Source organism: Prionailurus bengalensis, chromosome A1 (genome assembly GCF_016509475.1).
Source record: "Prionailurus bengalensis isolate Pbe53 chromosome A1, Fcat_Pben_1.1_paternal_pri, whole genome shotgun sequence".
In the NCBI taxonomy this organism is placed as follows: Eukaryota; Metazoa; Chordata; class Mammalia; order Carnivora; family Felidae; genus Prionailurus; species Prionailurus bengalensis.
In genome coordinates, this window is record NC_057343.1 from 95,643,509 (window position 1) to 95,660,116 (window position 16,608).

Sequence of the window (16,608 nt, forward strand, 5' to 3'; positions counted from 1 at the left end):
CAGGTTTTAGCTGTGGTGATGGAAATTATAGCTAACCGCTTTATTATGTGCTATAACAATCACTATTATACCAACACTTCTCGGAGCTACACCCACCTCCACACAGCTGGCAATGAATTCCTAAATAAATTCCTAATTAAAACACACACACACACACACACACACACACACTCTCTCTCACTCTCTCTCTCTCTCTCTCTCTCTCTCTCTCTCTCTCTCTCTCATACACGAGAATCCCAATCTGGAGATGATGGCTTATTTGCTGCTGCTTTAGATCCTCTGCAGGGGAAGGAAGGGGAGAGGACGAGGAGTGTGTATCACCCTAAGCTAATCAGCATGTTCCGCTGCCCTATTATCTTTCCATCACCAATGAGCACGTACCCTAATCCGGTCAATGACATTTGCGATGTTTGCTGGAAACTTGTGGGCATGTAGCCTCACTGCTTGGAGATCTTCCTGAGGTCCTACCTTGTCTCCTTCCTTTCCCTTTCTGTATGTGGACAGGAACACATAGCCATATGTGTTGTAGCCATAACTGGGGACGGCAGCCCCCGACTGTGAGGGCGGCTGGTCTCTCTCAGAGAAAGAATTGAGATTTTGAGAGCACAGAAGTGCAAAGGCCCTGTGTCCTGGATGATGTCACCAGGCTGTTGAATCATCCCACCCCCGAAGTCAATCCTACCTTGAAAGATCAATCCACACTGCTGGTCTGAGGTGGGATCTTTTATTATTTGAACCCGAACATGCCCTAGCGGCCAATGTTGCACACTCTGTGCAAAGCTGAAGCAAAGTTATCCTTCTCTGAAGGCACAAAAGCACGGGTAAGAGTGGCAGACACTCCTTTCACGAAGCAAAAGTACAATTTCCACATGAATTTCAAATGGAAGAAGGCGTTCTTAATTACAGTATTCACCAGAGAATCGAAACACAACTGTGACTCTGCGAATCCTCCAGAGCAGATTCGCGGTGACAGGCCCGTGAGAGCAAATGCAATGAGAAGGAACCAGGTGGTTTACCTGCAAACAGGGCAACGTTGGCATGTTTGGCATCGTAAGGGCATCTGGCCATTCCACTGAATTCATCCCCGAAAGGTTCCAGAGTATCCATCTAAATGAAATAATAGGACTTAATTAGGAACAACAACAACCAACAGTAGTCATGGCATAAAGCACATCATGTGTGCTTTAATTCATATGCCTAACTGCAGATAATCCTGAAATGCCTTCTGAGATAAGTCTGTTGGTTTCAGATGAGGAAACCGAGGTTTAGAGAGATTACCTCACTTGACCAAGGTTCTCTAGCTTGGAGAGTCTGAGAGTCATGTTTGCTTGACTCTTAACCATTGTAGTAAATAGATTTCTGTATCCTTTTGGAATGGCCTAGAAACAAGTGTCTTTTCCTTGGAAAAGGAATGTTTAAGGCAATCACTGGGAAAACTTCCTCCCTTCCTCCCTCACTGCCTCTGAATGATCTGTTGAGTCATTAACTCTATAGAGAATCTGTTTTTGGTTTTGTTTTGCCTGAGGAGTCCTGCCCCTTTGGTTAAATCTCAGCAGAAGATGCTGGAATCCCCCTCTGGTTAGCTTGCAGGACAGTGTGGCATCAGCAAAGGGGCAAAAACACCAACGCAAGCAGAGCTCAGGTGGCCTTTTGCACCAACTTCAGAAACATGTCCCAGCCTCCAATCATGTAGATCAGAAGGAGAGGCCTAGAAGGTGCGGGGGTCACACAAGTGAAGCGCAGTGAGGAGTGGGGCGGCCATTTGACATGCATCCGTGTGCCCACCCTCGGCCTTGTTCCTACTTGCTGGGGGTTGTTGTAACTGGTCTGTCAGTGAGGTTTGGCCATCTTAGTATGTTAGGAAGGAAGGAGGGAAGGGATGGAGGGGGGAAAGAAAGGAAGGAAGGAAAGGAAATCAAAGGAAAGAAAGATAAGCAGGCAAGAGCTCTATTTTAAAATGAGACTGCAGATGAAACCTGACTTCTTTTTTTTTTTTTTGACCAAGTGGAAAAGTCAATTCAAGACCTTTTTGTGCAAGTGGCAGCAACCAGCTACAAGCTAAGTAATGGCCACTCTGCCATTTTCCCCAAACAAGCATATGGTCTCCAGCATCAAGGCCTCTTTACCCATAAAATACACGTACACCCTGCTTGTCTTACTCCTGCAAGTTACCTGTGTAGCTTCATAGGCATTTGTGAGTGTGGTAAAGCCTTGCTGGTGGTTCAATTACTCATCAATTTCTATTTCCCTTTCCCCCACATCGCACTGAACTACATTGCCCCCCACCCTTGCAGTCAGGTGTGATCACGGGATGAGCTCTGGCCGAGAGGACGTGAGTGGAAGGCTGTGTGCCACCTCTGGGTCTTGCCTCTCAAAACCGTCTGGGGTCCTCCACTCTTGCTTGCTTTCCGCATTCCGCCCCACTAGATACAGAGGATCCGGTACAGCCTTCCAGGATCCTAGGAGCTGACAAAGGTAGGGGCAGGAGGAAGCTTAGCCTTCTGAATAGCCTAGTGGAACAGACCCTCTGTCACTGACCTGCACTCAGCTGTGATGCGAGCAGGAAATTCGCTTCTCTTGCCTGGCCACTGACACTCGTCAGAGGGCGGCTCCACCCTGACCAGTACTTGGGTGGTTCCTGCCTTCTGCCTTGAGTTCTTTTTCCTCACATCGCGGGCTCTCACGGCATTTAAATCTCCATGCCACAGGATCCGTGAAGTGATCTCCCCCACCTCGTTGATGTTTGTATAACCTTCCGTGGTTCAATCTTCTCTTTATAGTTTGAGGGGATCTTATTTACATCTGGAGGTTTGCAGTGTTTGACAACAGATACGAAACTGGGAGAATCTAAGACGGCAGTGATGCCGAGGGGGGACCCACCGAAAGGCCGTTAGCACTAAATCAGGGTGCCTTAAATCACGGTGTTTGGAGGTGTTGCCCAGGAGGGCAGGGAGGTGCTTCCTGAACAGCTGTTAGTGTTGTCCCGTCGTTTATGCTTTTTGCTCTGAACCCCCCAGAAACTGTTTCAGAGATATGTCAGGCCTTGTCTCCTGTAACCACTTTGAGATAGCACCTGTCTCCTCTCTCTGTATATCTCCTGCACCCTATTTGTTTAGCTGAGACATCTGTAACTGTACTCCTCTCCCTTTAGCACATTTTTATGAAAGTCTTTTTTTTTAAAATTTTAATGTTTATTTATTATTTTTGAGAGAGAGAGAAAGAGAGCACGAGCAGGGGAGGGATAGAGAGAGAAGAAGACAAAGAATTTGAAGCAGGCTCCAGGCTCCGAGCTGCCAGCACAGAGCCCGACGTGAGGCTCGAACTCACAGACCATGAGATCATGACCTGAGCTGAAGTCGGACACTCAACCAACTGAGCCACCCGGGCACCCCTGAAAATCTTTTTTTTTTTTTTTAATATATTTTATCCCAAGAAGAGCATCCTGCTGAACTGTGACAGACTTTGTGGTCTGTGGGTCTGGCAAGTACTCAAAGGTAATGCTTAGTACACAGTGATGCAGCGGAAATGCCTTTATCCCAGGCAGTGCACGCTGTAATCCTGGCAATGGGGAGACAATATACAAGGGAGGATTTAGGTTTTTAAATGAACCTACTTCCGAAAAAAAAGAAAAAGAAAAGTAGCCTTAGCTATAGCCAAAGGCAAGGAGCAGGGAAGTATTAATATTTCGGTTTGTGAGTCTGGAAGGGTCCAGAGACAAAACAATGGCACAGTGAAATCCTCTTTCCATGAAGTTAGAACTAATCCTTGTGGTAGTCTCCAAATCTCAGACTTAACAGCAGCCCCTGGGAAATTAAATCACCATAGGGTACAGATAATTACTTCTGCAGAAGTTCAAGAGGTTTGGAGAACAGGAGGGCAAAAGGTATGGAGTGAACTTTTAGATTTGTGGTGGGTGGCCTTCAGAATTCTTTCCCAAGTAATCTTGTTTGGGGGCTGTAATCTCTCTGAATCATCCAGCTTATTTCTGTTGAAAAAACTGTATGAATTAGGGCATGGTGGAGACCAAAAGAGGTGGAGACCAAAAATTTGTCACCCTCCTGCTTCAAGTTGATGCTTCTGTGCTGAGACTTGGGGCTTTTTGGGCGTGTGGGAAGATTGGTCATCGGTTTTGCTTTGAACCTTTAGTGTTGATCTGTTCATAAATAGCGCTTAAGGGAAAGAATGTCTGTTCTCCCTGCAGCCAAACACATCATCTCTCATATCATCCACTGTGCTGTGGGTCTGAAAAAAACACTGCTCTGACCGATGTCAGGGGTGCTCGCTACCATTCACAGTGCTAGGCAGGGAGACAGATGGGACTGTGCAGGAAGAACATCCGTGTGTGCTTTCTTGGGAGGCCCAGGCTCCAGAACATGCCTCAGCAGGGGTGACTAGAACAAGCGAGAGGTGGACGTATCGCCACAGGTGAGGCATCCCGGGGAATGGAACATGTGTGGGAAGAATGAGCTAGACCACTCCCGGTCTGTGTATCACAGTGCCGAGAAAACCTGTAATTTGTCATAAAAGATAGCTTTCCAGCTAGGGAATTGGTTGGGAATTTTGAAAAGCATTAATCTTAATGAGTCCTAAACAATGACATACGGGGACAGAATATTAAGTGGGAGAATTAAAGTCACAACGTCAGCTGCACGCTGTCACCGGCCTGAGCTAGAGTTTGGACGGACTGCCTTTGTTACAGACCGAATGGATCCAGCTCCTTATTAAAAAGTTTGCTATTTTAGGGGAGTGTGTTTTACATCAGTTTAGATTTTGTAAAATACTGCATTAAGTGATCACCCACCTTGATACGGAATTCTCTTACTTTCTGTGCCTGAGGCGCATGCCTCCCCTGCATCACCCTAATCCTGGCCTTGCTGGTGCCCCTTTCCAAATGTAAGATGGACGATGAGCCTGAAGGTCACACAGACCCTCCCTCTGATGTCCGTGCTGAGGCTGAGGGTGTTTTAAAACTGTCGAGACAAAGGGTGGTGGGCCCTCTGGGTTTGAGATCCGCCCGTTTCTCATTCTCTTTTGAGAGACAGAAATGAAAGCAGGGGAGGGGTAGAGAGAGAGGGAGAGGGAGAGAATCCCAAGCAGGCTCCACACTGCCAGGGCAAGAGCCCAACACAGGGCTCAAACCCCCGAACTGAGCCAAAGCGGAATGCCCAACTGACTGAGCCACCCAGGCACCCCTATCATTTCTCATTCTTTATGCCCCTCACGGTTCACTTTATGCCTGGTGAAACCCAATGTGTATTTCTCCCCGTGTCTCTCCCTAAATCAAGGCTCACCCATGCATTTTCTTGTCAGCTCTGTTCACATCCCATCGGCAGGCATTGCCAACCGCAGAGCTGGGGGCCCTCCTGATGCTCCAAACTGAAGCCTCGGGCGCCTTCTCGCTACCTGCCTCTGCCAGCCCACCGCTTCTCTGCTTCTGTTCCCTGTCTGAACCCGTGGCAGCTCCATCCATTCGCTCACCCAAGAGACGGCCTGGCAGTCCTTCTTTACTCCTCTCTCTCCTTGTCCTGTGCTTCTCATCAGTTCTTACATCCTCCTGGCTTTGGTCACTTAAGTATTTCCTGAATCTCTTCTCTTCCCTTCATCCCTGGGGCCACATCCCTCTCCAGCCTTTTGTTTGTTATTGTCACCTCACAGCCCGGCACTTCAAAATCAAATGAAGTTTCTCAAGCTCAACACACTGTTTCTCACTCAGTGCCTTTGTTCATGCTATTCCCTCTACCCGGAATGCCCTCCTTCCTTCATTTGGCTAACTTCTACTTCCTCTTTAAAACAAAAATTAGGCAGTCCATTCACTCTTTACCCCACCAGAATTAACAGAGCACCTGTTTGGAGGTATTGGTCAGATTCCAGACTGTCACAGACGTGGTCCCTGCCCTCACAGAACTCTAGGCTGTCTTCTGGGCTGGAGGTGCTCATGTTCCACATGTGAGAACAGCAGGGGGAGCATTTGAAGAGAAGGGTCATCTACCTCCTTCTAGAAGCTTTGTCTGATTCCTCACCTTAGGCTAAGGTTAGTACCTTTCTCTTGTGCCTCCATAGTGCCCTGTGTTATGTCACAGCAACAAGCCCATGGAATTGGGAATTCTCATCTCCCCTCTGGCTTCCTTAAGGACGGAGGCCTCCTGTTTATCCTTATAACCCCAGTCAGTGCCTGGCCATGTGAGCAACTCCGTACATGTTTGCTGAAAGGAAGACTGTGGCAGAAAGAAGGGGCAAGGAGAGCTAACAGATGCCGAGCCAGGACCTCGGATCACTGGCACGTCTTCAGCTGGCAGCTCCTGCTTCTTCAGCACTGCCCCTGTTGGCTGCTCAGAACCGACTAGATGTATGAATGCTTCAAGAGTTCATTTTTTTCCCCCTTCCATAAAGGCCAGAGTAGGTAAGGCCACAGTCAAGTAAGCGGAGTGCTTAGTGGAACTAAATTTCCGTGTTCTTCGAAATCTTATCTAAAAGAAAGTCTACAGTTTCCATGGTGCGCTTTTGAGATGCCTTTTAAAGTAGGAATCATTCCCAACAGAAGTGTGTTTTTGTGCTCAGAGAGGAGATGGTGGGGCAGGAGGGAGGCAGGGAAGGGGAGAGAGGGGAAGCCCACACGGTGCCTATGGGAAAGTCTGCTGGTGTTCTGAACAATGGGGAGTAGGATCTTACAGAAACGAACTTTGCTGGGCAGGCCCCTGCAAGGTGTGTCGCTGAATCCTGCATAAACAGGAAGCTTAGAAGCCTGCTCAGGATCACTTGCGGGGAGGGACACACGAAGTCCCAACGAGCGAGAGGCACCCGACGGTGTTGAATTACCCGTCTTAGGTCGCTGCAGGTACAATCACAGTAAATTATGAAATACCTCCAGCCCCGTGTGGTTCCAACAGACAGAACCGCAGTTACCTTATAGTTTCTGCAGGAAGGGTTGAAGGCGTTAGTTCCACAGACAAACAGAGTATCATCGCTTTTCTTTAGAAGAACTTTAATGAAGTTGTGACACTCGTCCTGAAAAATAATTCAGACTCGTTTGTGTCCAGTCAGTTCAGTACAGAAAACCCGTTCTTTCCTGTGTACCGTGATCTGCTGACCGTAAGGTTAGAGCAAAGGTGGCCGTGGGGCTCCTCTGTTACACACCCGAGCTCCTCCTGATTGTCTACCAAAAGGTGATGCTGACCGCAGTTGCTTTTTTAACAGTGAAAACGCGGCAGGCGTAGAGAGGAGTGAGCGTGTGTTTACGCCACAAAAGGACGACAAGCCTGGAAGTGCCAGCCTTCCATTATATTAATTTTAACACCAGATGTCCCGGGGTCCCTTGATGTTGCAGGGCTCCCGGCTGAAGTGTGTTTTTACGTTGGTCTAGGACTAAAACACAGCCCCCCGCATGTCTGCGGCAGCTTTTTTCTGCATGCTTCTCCAGCCTCCCTGGGGGCTCTGGGTGTGCGCGGTGGGCTAGTGGAGAGTGCACTCAGAAGAGTGGGGGCAGCCAGCTTTGTGGCCGTAATCCCTGGCGCCCCGACGTAGTTCATGATGCAGCCCTAGCAGCTGTCGTAATATTTCATCACGTTAAAAGCAAACTATTTCTGCAAATTAAAGCCTTCAATAAGTTGATGGAAAAAGCAATTACCGAGGGAAAAGGGACTCTCACGATCCATTCCGCATCACGGTCTACGGCTGGAGATAACCGTCAGAAACTTAACCCAAAGTGGCAGCTGCAGGAGAAATGAAAATTGCCTACCTTATGTTTCCCCTTCATTCTGCATGTGTCTACATCAGCCTGTCTAGATTTCCATGTCAGTTTCTGCAGGGACCAAGAAAGAAATCAATTAGAGTCCAGGGGTGGTTGGTTGCATTTGATTTCAGAAGTAAGCGTTCCCTTGGGGAGACGGAGGCTGAACATATATTTATTGAAAGCTTTCCGCACCCTTTCTCCATGATTAATTCACCATAACAACAAAAGATCAGAGATGAGAACTGTTCATTTAATTTTGAACTCCTATCTATTCATTAAGCTATGGAATGATCTTCTTCTCTTTTGAGATAAAGATGAAGGAGAAAGGAAAGAGGAACAAACAGCAGTGTGGAAATTTCATGTAGAATATCCCAATCAACTCGCTAAATTATGCTCGTTTTGATAAAATACATGTCCTGGCCCTTTCCTTTCAGTTGACAAATCAGTTTTCATAAAGCACGCTTTTTCCTTAAAATATGGAAGTCATTTACTTACACATAAAGGGGACATTCACTTTAGGTGGACAAAGATTGAATTCAGGTTACACTCCACGTAAATTCATGGACCGAAGGAATCGTCTACTTCTATGGCAGATTTTAATAACTAAAATACCTCCATGTGGAGTTATATAGGGGAAGCTTAGGTTGTATTTTATGTCTGTCTGAAACGGATAATGATCAAATTCCTGAGCCACAACAGTCAAATCCTAATACTGTAAGACATGGAAATGTAACATGGAAACATTTGTGGGGCAAAAATTTTACATAGGAAAACTGATATTTTCCTGGACAAACATGGCAGTAAAGGAATTTAGAAATGACCTAAAATTCCCAAGTTATATATGCACACATATTTAATGAATAAACTGTGAAGCATGTAACTGTTTCTGAACATGTATTAGCCTCAAATTAGGATTCCACAAAATTTTCCAAATTATTGGCCATATCATCTCAATCAATGCAGTTAAAATATGTATTCCCTTCAAGAACTATCCTAAAGCCCTTCATGCTAGAAAGATGGTTTTAAAACTACTTACTTTGCTACAATAAATTTCTTCTGTGTGTGAGGTGTCCATATCAACAGTATAAATATGGTCCCTGTAAACAATGAAAAATTAATAGTGTCAAACACAAGAGTCGAAATAGTTAATGTTCTCCTGAATGAGTATATATCTCATTCAAGGCAGATAAATCCATATCCCTGTTATTAAAAAACGAGACACTCACATGCAAGAAAAAGGGAACCACTCAGCCTCTGAGAGGTGCCGATGGACCCACTCTGCTATTTCTGACAAATCATGGGATCTTTCTGGAGGGGGCACCTTTTAAAAAAAAACCTTGCTGTAGTGTCCCTCATGCCAGAACTACAATATCTGTATGTGTGTAGTTCAGGAGAGAGGACTCTGAAAGTTAAATTGACCCCAAAGCCAGAACACAGATGGGTTCATGTGCCTTTACAGCGTCTTCAAATCCACAAACCGATCACTTGCATACCACACTTGTTCATCACCGGTGGGGAGGGGCGGGGGGGGGGGGGGGGCGAGGAGACTAACAAAAAGCAAATCTCTGGCTGTTTCCCCCTTTACAAAACGTGTTTTCAGCCTTAGCTTTGACAATTTGATTGACAAGTTGGGAGATGGTAAAGGTGAAATTATTTCCAGAAAGCACTATTTTCTGGAAATTAAGAAATTAAGGTCTAAATGTACTTGAGCTAAAGTTTACATTTCTTGCTTCTGTTCACCTTCCTGTTTTGCTGAGAATTTGGTTGTCTTTACAATTTGCTGCCCATCTCCCCCCTGGAAGGGAAGAAACAGAATCAGCAGCTCAGGTGTGGGGCTATATTTAAACATCCCCTTCTGTGTGAGCGGAGTACAAGGGCGTTTTTGTCTGGAATTCAGAAGAAAGAAAAGAAAAGAACTATGCTCAACTGGAAAGATGGGGGGCTTGTGAGGGAAAGCAAAACAGCTCGTTTTCCCTTGAAATAACATTGACTTTTTCTAAAATGCAGGAAGTCCTGGGGCTGGAAAATTACCCACAGCTTTAAGCCAGGACCTCAAGGCTCCCACATGGAGACTTTCAAGCCCCCTCATTACTTAAGAGAAAGTGGAGGGAGGGGGGAAGAAAAAAGGAAAGAAAAAAAGAAATGAACGATCTGCTGTCAGGATTCACTTTAATTTTTTTCCCCCACGGTTCCTTGGAAATCTGTCTGCTACTGCTTTTAGGAAAAGTACAACAGAGAGAAATAGAAATCAAAACTGGCTCTCTCATGTGAAAATAAAAGTTGGGGGCAAGGCTGTTGGCTTATAAAATTTCCTTGCAACTGTGAGCGTGTGAGCCTCTGTGTGTGTGTGTGCGTGTGCGTGCGTGTGTGGTCAGGGAGAATGGTGAGCCTGTTTTTTTTTTTTTTTTTCCTTGTAAATTGCTGAATTGGGAAGTTCTTGGAACCTCAGTAGGGTGCCAGAATCACCCTGCCCTTTAATTTCAAGGCAGTTTTATTGCATTCTTTTATTACTTGTTTGACTTTATTGGTGGTGCTGTGGGTCAGGCTCATTATTGGGATGGAATTGCTTATTACTTCAGTATCAGGTTTGCAGGGACTCTAGTTTTTTCCTTACCCTGCCTCCCCTCAAAACTTTTAAGTAGGAGCTGAATATATGAATTGTAAATTAACAACTGATTAATATGCATTGGCAATTCCTCAGAAAGCTCTCGGATTGCCCCCTTCTGGCATGGCCTGTTTATGTTAATTAGCAGTTTCAGAGATTAAACAAACAAACAAAAAAAGGATCTTCAAAATGGATAGTAATAAAGCCGAATTGAAAGGGGTTCCTGCCATCAAGGCTCACTCAATCTCTGGGTTCTGGATAGGCCTTGGCTTCTGATTGCTGACTCAGATTGTCTGGAAGAGCAGGGAAGCCTTTTAGAAATAGAATTCCCTGAATGAAACCTTTTGGACAGTGGCAATCTTTTTCAATATCCAAGAGATCCCACTGCCCAGCGAACAGAAACAGCGCTTTTATGCTAAATCTAAGACCAGAATGGAGGGCTATTCCCAGCTATCCGTGTGTTCTTCTCAGGGTTCACAAGCCACTCTGACTGAATTAAGTTATTTGAACACAAACTGACTTAATCCAAGGACTTCCCTCTTCCTCCCCCACAGTGAGCAAAACTGAACTGAAAGTTGCCCTGGTTTGAGCCTGGGGGAAGGATATGACTTTAAGTCGGGTCCCTTGCTGCCTAGGAACCTGGATCCCTCTGGGCAGTGCTGGGAAGTTGAAGGGCGAGGAGAGACCTTAAACACTGTGGTCAGGGAGCTCCTTGAGGAGTTTTCCTAAGGGTGTGGATCAAAGGGAAGGGGCTGTGTGTGTAGAGTGGAAGTCAAAATGTCAGTGTGAGGGCGTTTTACAAATTTGACCTTTCACAAAAGGCAAGTCTGTTTCATAGTCTTTTTTTAAAATTTAATTTATTTTAAAGTTTATTTATTTATTTTGAGAGGGAACGCCGAGTGGGAGAGGGGCCAGGAGGGAGAGAGAGAATCCCAAGCAGACTCCACACTGTCAGTGAGCCCGAGGTGGAGCTCAAACCCACACACCCTGAGATTGTGACCTAAGCCGAAGTCGGACATTTAACCGACTGAGCCACCCAGGTGTCCCAAGTCTGTTTTATAGTCTTAAAAAAACAGGAATGTGTTTCTCTCCTTTTTTCCCTTACGTTTCTGGTCTCTCCTTTCTGGGGGGTGGGGGTTAGGATAACACTGTCTTGGTTTTAACAAGCTGGAATAACGGTCACTTTTTAAGTTTGTGCAGCACTTGGCTCATAACTCAGGGGCCACCCCGGACCTGCAGTCCACACCCACATTAAATCATCAGGTCTAGTAGGGACAGTCCACTAGAGACTCAGTTACAAAGTGAGTCATTCACAGAAGATTCTTGACTCAAGAATCTCACAGATCCAAAGCATAATCATTTGTTTTGACCTGCCCATAGATAATTGGGTACAAATGTAATCTTCCAGTCCTGCTACATTTAGGAAACTAAAAATGGTATTTAGGAAGGACCTGATACTCTTTTTTTTAAAACATTTAAAATGTTTATTTTACTTTTATTTTAGGGAGAAAGAGCATGATTGGGGGAGAGGGGCAGAGGGAGAGACAGAAAGAATCTAAAGTGCCCCCCACCCAACATGGGGCTCGATCTCATAACCCTGGGATTATATCATGACCTGGGCCAAAATCAGGAGTCGGATGCTCAACAGACTGAGCCACCCAGCTGCCCCAGAAGGACCTGATATTCTACCAGAGAGGCACCTGCTGAGGCCCTTATGAGAATGCTTTCCAGTGAATACCCACACTGGCTGTGTTCTTGGGCAACAGCGGTTAGAAGGTTACTGCCAGATAAATAGGATCAACTTTCCTACTCAGTAGGTGCCTAGTACAGGAAGTAAATCCCCAGAGTGTAGAGCAAGGCCACCCCATTTCAAATCCTGCCTTTGCCATCGTGGCCCAGGCATTTCACCTTTCTGTACCTTGCTCTCTTCCTGTAAGACATGAGGATAATAATAGCTCCTTCACCTAAGGTGTTTTTTTTTTTTCCCTCCAGGATTGAATGAATTAACATTTATAAAGAATTTACATAGCATGATTTATATAGAACGTACAAGTAGTATATACCATGTAAGTATTTGTGAAGTAAAATTGTTAAAAAGTGTTTTGGCATTGCTCCCTGGGATGTTTTGTGGGATACTCAAAGGATATTTTAATGTGGCCAGTGGTTTTTGGTTTATGTTGCCTAGCTTGTCATTTTAGAACACCTAAGTGCTTTGGAAGAATCAAGCACTGTTGTTATTTACCTGTTCCTTATCTATGTTCACGGCCATACAAGTATCACAAACACACTGTCTATGTTTTCTTCCCACTGTGAAGTGATTAATCAGTCTAGACCCAAGTTAAGATCACAGTGGAACCCCACAAGATAGCGTTCTTTGTTGCTCTTCATTTGGAATTATTTTGAATGAGCTACATACCTCCAAAACTGAGGGTCATACATTGTTAGAATCCAAAGGAACTTCTCTTTTTTTTTTTAATTTTTTTCTTAATGTTTGTTTATTTTTGAGAGAAAGAGAGATACAGAGCGCAAGTGGGAAAGGGGCAGAGAGAGAGGGAGACACAGACTCCAAAGCAGGCTGTAGGCTCTGAGCTGTTAGCACAGAGCCTGATGCAGGGCTTGAACCCACGAACCTTGAGATCGTGACCTGAGCTGAAGTCAGACGCTTAACCGACAGGGCTTAACCTGCGCCACCCAGGTGCCCCAATCCCAAGGGACTTCTTAGGATAATCTAATCCAGCATCTCATTTGACAGAGGACACTTATGGCCAGAACAGTTGTGGTCCAGGTAAGTTAAGAACAGAATGAGGAAAAAAGCCTAAATCCACGTGAGCACTGTTGAGGCTGTATTCTTACCCTGCCATTCAGCCTTAAGACATGGTCTATTTAGATGACAATACCCAATGGTTGAGTATTTTCTTACTAGATCCAAATCAAAAACTTTCTACTGCCATTCTATGGCAGTAATGAGATACACCATATATTCACTACAAAAATACTAACAGGCTTAATACACATCCACACCCATATCTTTATAATAAATGTTTACAAATTCAAGTTAATTTAACAAGTATCATACTGGTCGCTGGAGTAGATATTTGCGTATATGTTCAAGAGAGTGGATTCTTTGAGTCTAAGCTCCAAAATACGCAATTATTTCACTCTAAATCCACCTACAGTTAAACAGACACAGAAAATCTTGCAAGGATGATGGCTTGACAAAGTAAAGTAGCCTTCAAATTAAATAACACATTATTTGGGAATGTCATGATCTTTTAAGATGAGGCATCGCAGGCACATTCAATCTTAGGACCTTCATCGGATGCTGAGGACAGACATGAGGAAAAGGCAACTCACCTAGCAGCAATGTAGAGGGTTCTATTCATGATCATAATCATCTGGATGTCCAGCCTGTGCCTCTGTGTGGTGTTCCGTCCTGGCTTGTGGCCCACAAACACCGGATACTGTTTTGTATCTGTGAAAAGAAGAGATGGGGCAAGAGAGGGAAAGGAAATCAAGCCAAGAATTGACAGGGCAGGGAGAGGAGGGGGGCCCGGCCACAAAACAAAACCATATTTGAGTCAGTCCATGCCACCACTTTCCATTTCCAATGAGTCTGTTATTTTAGGAAAGCCTGTGATAGACGGTGCTCTGTAAGGGACGATCAAGTTACAGTTTCATTTCCAGATGATAATAAGCCTGGACTTCTGTTTCTGAGTGTCACAATTTCTGACTTGTCCCTCTTTCTGGGGGTTAAACTTGCAAGTGAACCCTTTACATGAAGGTGCTCTTTTCTTCCCGTTTTCTTTTCATCTTCTTTAGAGTGCTAAGCCCGAGGGGCAGCCTGCCAAAGATCTTGTCTCCGGACAAAACTATTTCAAAGCAGCTTTCCCATCAATCACCACAAAGGCAATGTGGTCTGGAGGCGAGAGCCCTCATCCAGGAGCCAGGAGAAAAATACAGTCTCCACAGGCGTCCAGTTGGAATAATCTACTATTGAAGGCAGCCCTGCTAGGTTGGTTGGCATTCTAGGAACTGTGGGAAGTTCACTCTTGAGTTAAGCAATTGGCTTAATCTCACAGAAGCGGGGGGCTTCGACAGGACAGGGTCAAACGGAGTGTAGCCAGTCGGGTGATCTGGAATTTTCCCTGACTTGGAGAGTCAATGAATATATTTCTGCTTTCCTACAGTTCTCTTTAGCTGAGAGTGGGCAATTTGCAATAATATCTGACCTTTAGAAATACCTACATCTCAAAAATCTCTCTACCTTTAAACCTATAATCTCCAGAGCACTGGCAGTCCTCCAGAGAAACTCAGGAGGAAAGAAAGATGAGTCACGTTTAGAAATGTTTTTTGGGGGGTGGGTGGGTGGGGTGTAAATAATAATTTGAAAACCATTCAGATTTATGCTCAGATCCCTACACTGTAAAAAACATGTTTTGAGAGAGAGAGTGTGCACATGTGTGCAAGAAGGGGAGAGGCAGAGAGAGTGGTAGGGAGAGAGAGAGGGAGAGGGGGGAGGGAGAGAGAAAGAGAGAGAGAGAGAGAGAGAGAGAGAGAGAGAGAGAGAATCCCAAACAGGCTCTATGCTGTCAGTGTGGAGCCCGATGCAGGGCTTAATCCCATGAACCATGAGATCATGGCCTGAGCGGAAATCAAGAGTCGGATGCTCAACTAAATGAGCCATCCAGACACCACAAACACCCCCCCCACCCCGACACACGCATACACATTAAACCCCTATAGTATCTGAGCAGTACTTACAGTGGGTATCAGAGAGTAAAATATACCTTGGTATATCAAGCTTGGTATGGGAGTATCTTGTACTTCCCCCTCTACTGCTCTGAAATTTCATTTACCCATTCATCAAGGAGCTCGCTAAAACAAATTCACATCTCCCTTCTGTCAAGAATGTGAGTGTCCACGGACATTGGATTTTCAGCAGCACATTTGTGCTGGGGGACTTCTTCACAGGGGCACCAAAGATAGAATACCTATCTTAATTATGATTAGAGATTAAGAAATGTGTATTAAGGTTAGGGCCCTTGAGTCAGGTGGACTGCCACTTTAAGAACAATGATTTCGAATGACACAGTTTGGTCCTTAATCTCGCCCTGACTTTTGTTTGCTCTTTATTTTCTCTGTCAGGTCTTGCCACTTCACCTTTGTATAAAATTATTTCTCTTTTCAACCTAGACTGTCCAGCAGAAAGCCAGGCATTGATGGATCTCCTTAGTATCCCATGTAAATGCTAAACACCTTCCTTCTGGTTTGTTGAGTGTTTGTTTTGGGATGATTACTGGGAAAATAGATATTTGGGTAAAAGACTGTCTTTCACCTTTACTGTGATAAAACACTTTGTCTTTTGGAGAGAAGGGAAAGAAGTAGTTAACTGCCTGTTCCATCCCACACTCAGGTAGGACTTCCCTCCAGTAGTCAACTGAATTCTTAATTGTGTGGTTTTCTCTCCTTAACACTGAGGCAGAGACTAAAAGGAAAGTTATACATAGTTAAAATAGGTCCTCTGTGAATTCAGAATCCCTCTTAAGGCTAGCAATGATAGCTGTTCTAAGTGTAAAAGAAAAGTTAATTTGTGTCCCTAAGTCCTCCAGAACCGTCTTATTTCCTGTTCTTACCTTGTAAAATGCCCACGCACTAACTACATACGAGAACATCACCACTGGCAATACACGGAAGGTATTCCGTGTGACATTCTCCCATGGCAGGTTTTCGGGCATGATCATGAATGGCCTCCTTGCAGTGACTTGAGACTTCATCAGAGGTACTGAGAAGCATTTCACATCCACGCACACATGTTCACACGTGTCTCCACACCAGTATTTAACAGAGTTACAGAACAGCCATCTCACCAATTTGACGAGACGCCTCTGTCACCTGCAAGTTAAAGTGACTAACAGTCTCCTGTTGTATTAGATTTTAGAAAATGTTGATGTTTTGCTGGCTGATGCAGCCTACAGTGCCCACCAAGGGAGAGAAGGACAGTGAAATTGTGGGTACTTACAGTTGCCATGCGAAATACTGATTGGTTCAGAATCTTCTGGGAAACCAGCCCCAGCAAAGTGTAGCAGTGTGAAATATAGCAGCAAGGCTTCTGACCTCATAGTAGTTCAGCGGGGAGACTTTATTTCTCTACTTCACCCTGCCAAAGAGCAAAGAAAGAATTTTTTTTTCAAGTCAGCTTTATTCACCTCCATGAAATGAAATGGCCTTGAAGATAAATTTCAGAGACCAGGGGCCTCGCCTTCATATCTTTTCC

At 45.0% G+C, this 16,608-nt stretch overlaps 1 protein-coding gene across 3 annotated transcripts in view; it reads right to left on the reverse strand.

Annotated features, from left to right (window-relative positions):
- Window positions 1-16,608, reverse strand: part of SEMA6A (semaphorin 6A) — a 135,281-nt gene that overhangs the window by 47,558 nt on the left and 71,115 nt on the right. For all 3 annotated transcript variants that reach the window (XM_043572056.1, XM_043572317.1, XM_043572231.1), the window contains exons 2-7: window positions 16,354-16,491; window positions 13,689-13,806; window positions 8,766-8,826; window positions 7,736-7,798; window positions 6,904-7,005; window positions 1,017-1,107 (exon numbers count right to left, since the gene is read on the reverse strand). In XM_043572056.1, coding sequence (XP_043427991.1) covers window positions 1,017-1,107; window positions 6,904-7,005; window positions 7,736-7,798; window positions 8,766-8,826; window positions 13,689-13,806; window positions 16,354-16,453 — 535 coding nt within the window. In that variant the 5' untranslated portion in view covers window positions 16,454-16,491. The remainder of the gene's footprint in view (window positions 1-1,016; window positions 1,108-6,903; window positions 7,006-7,735; window positions 7,799-8,765; window positions 8,827-13,688; window positions 13,807-16,353; window positions 16,492-16,608) is intronic.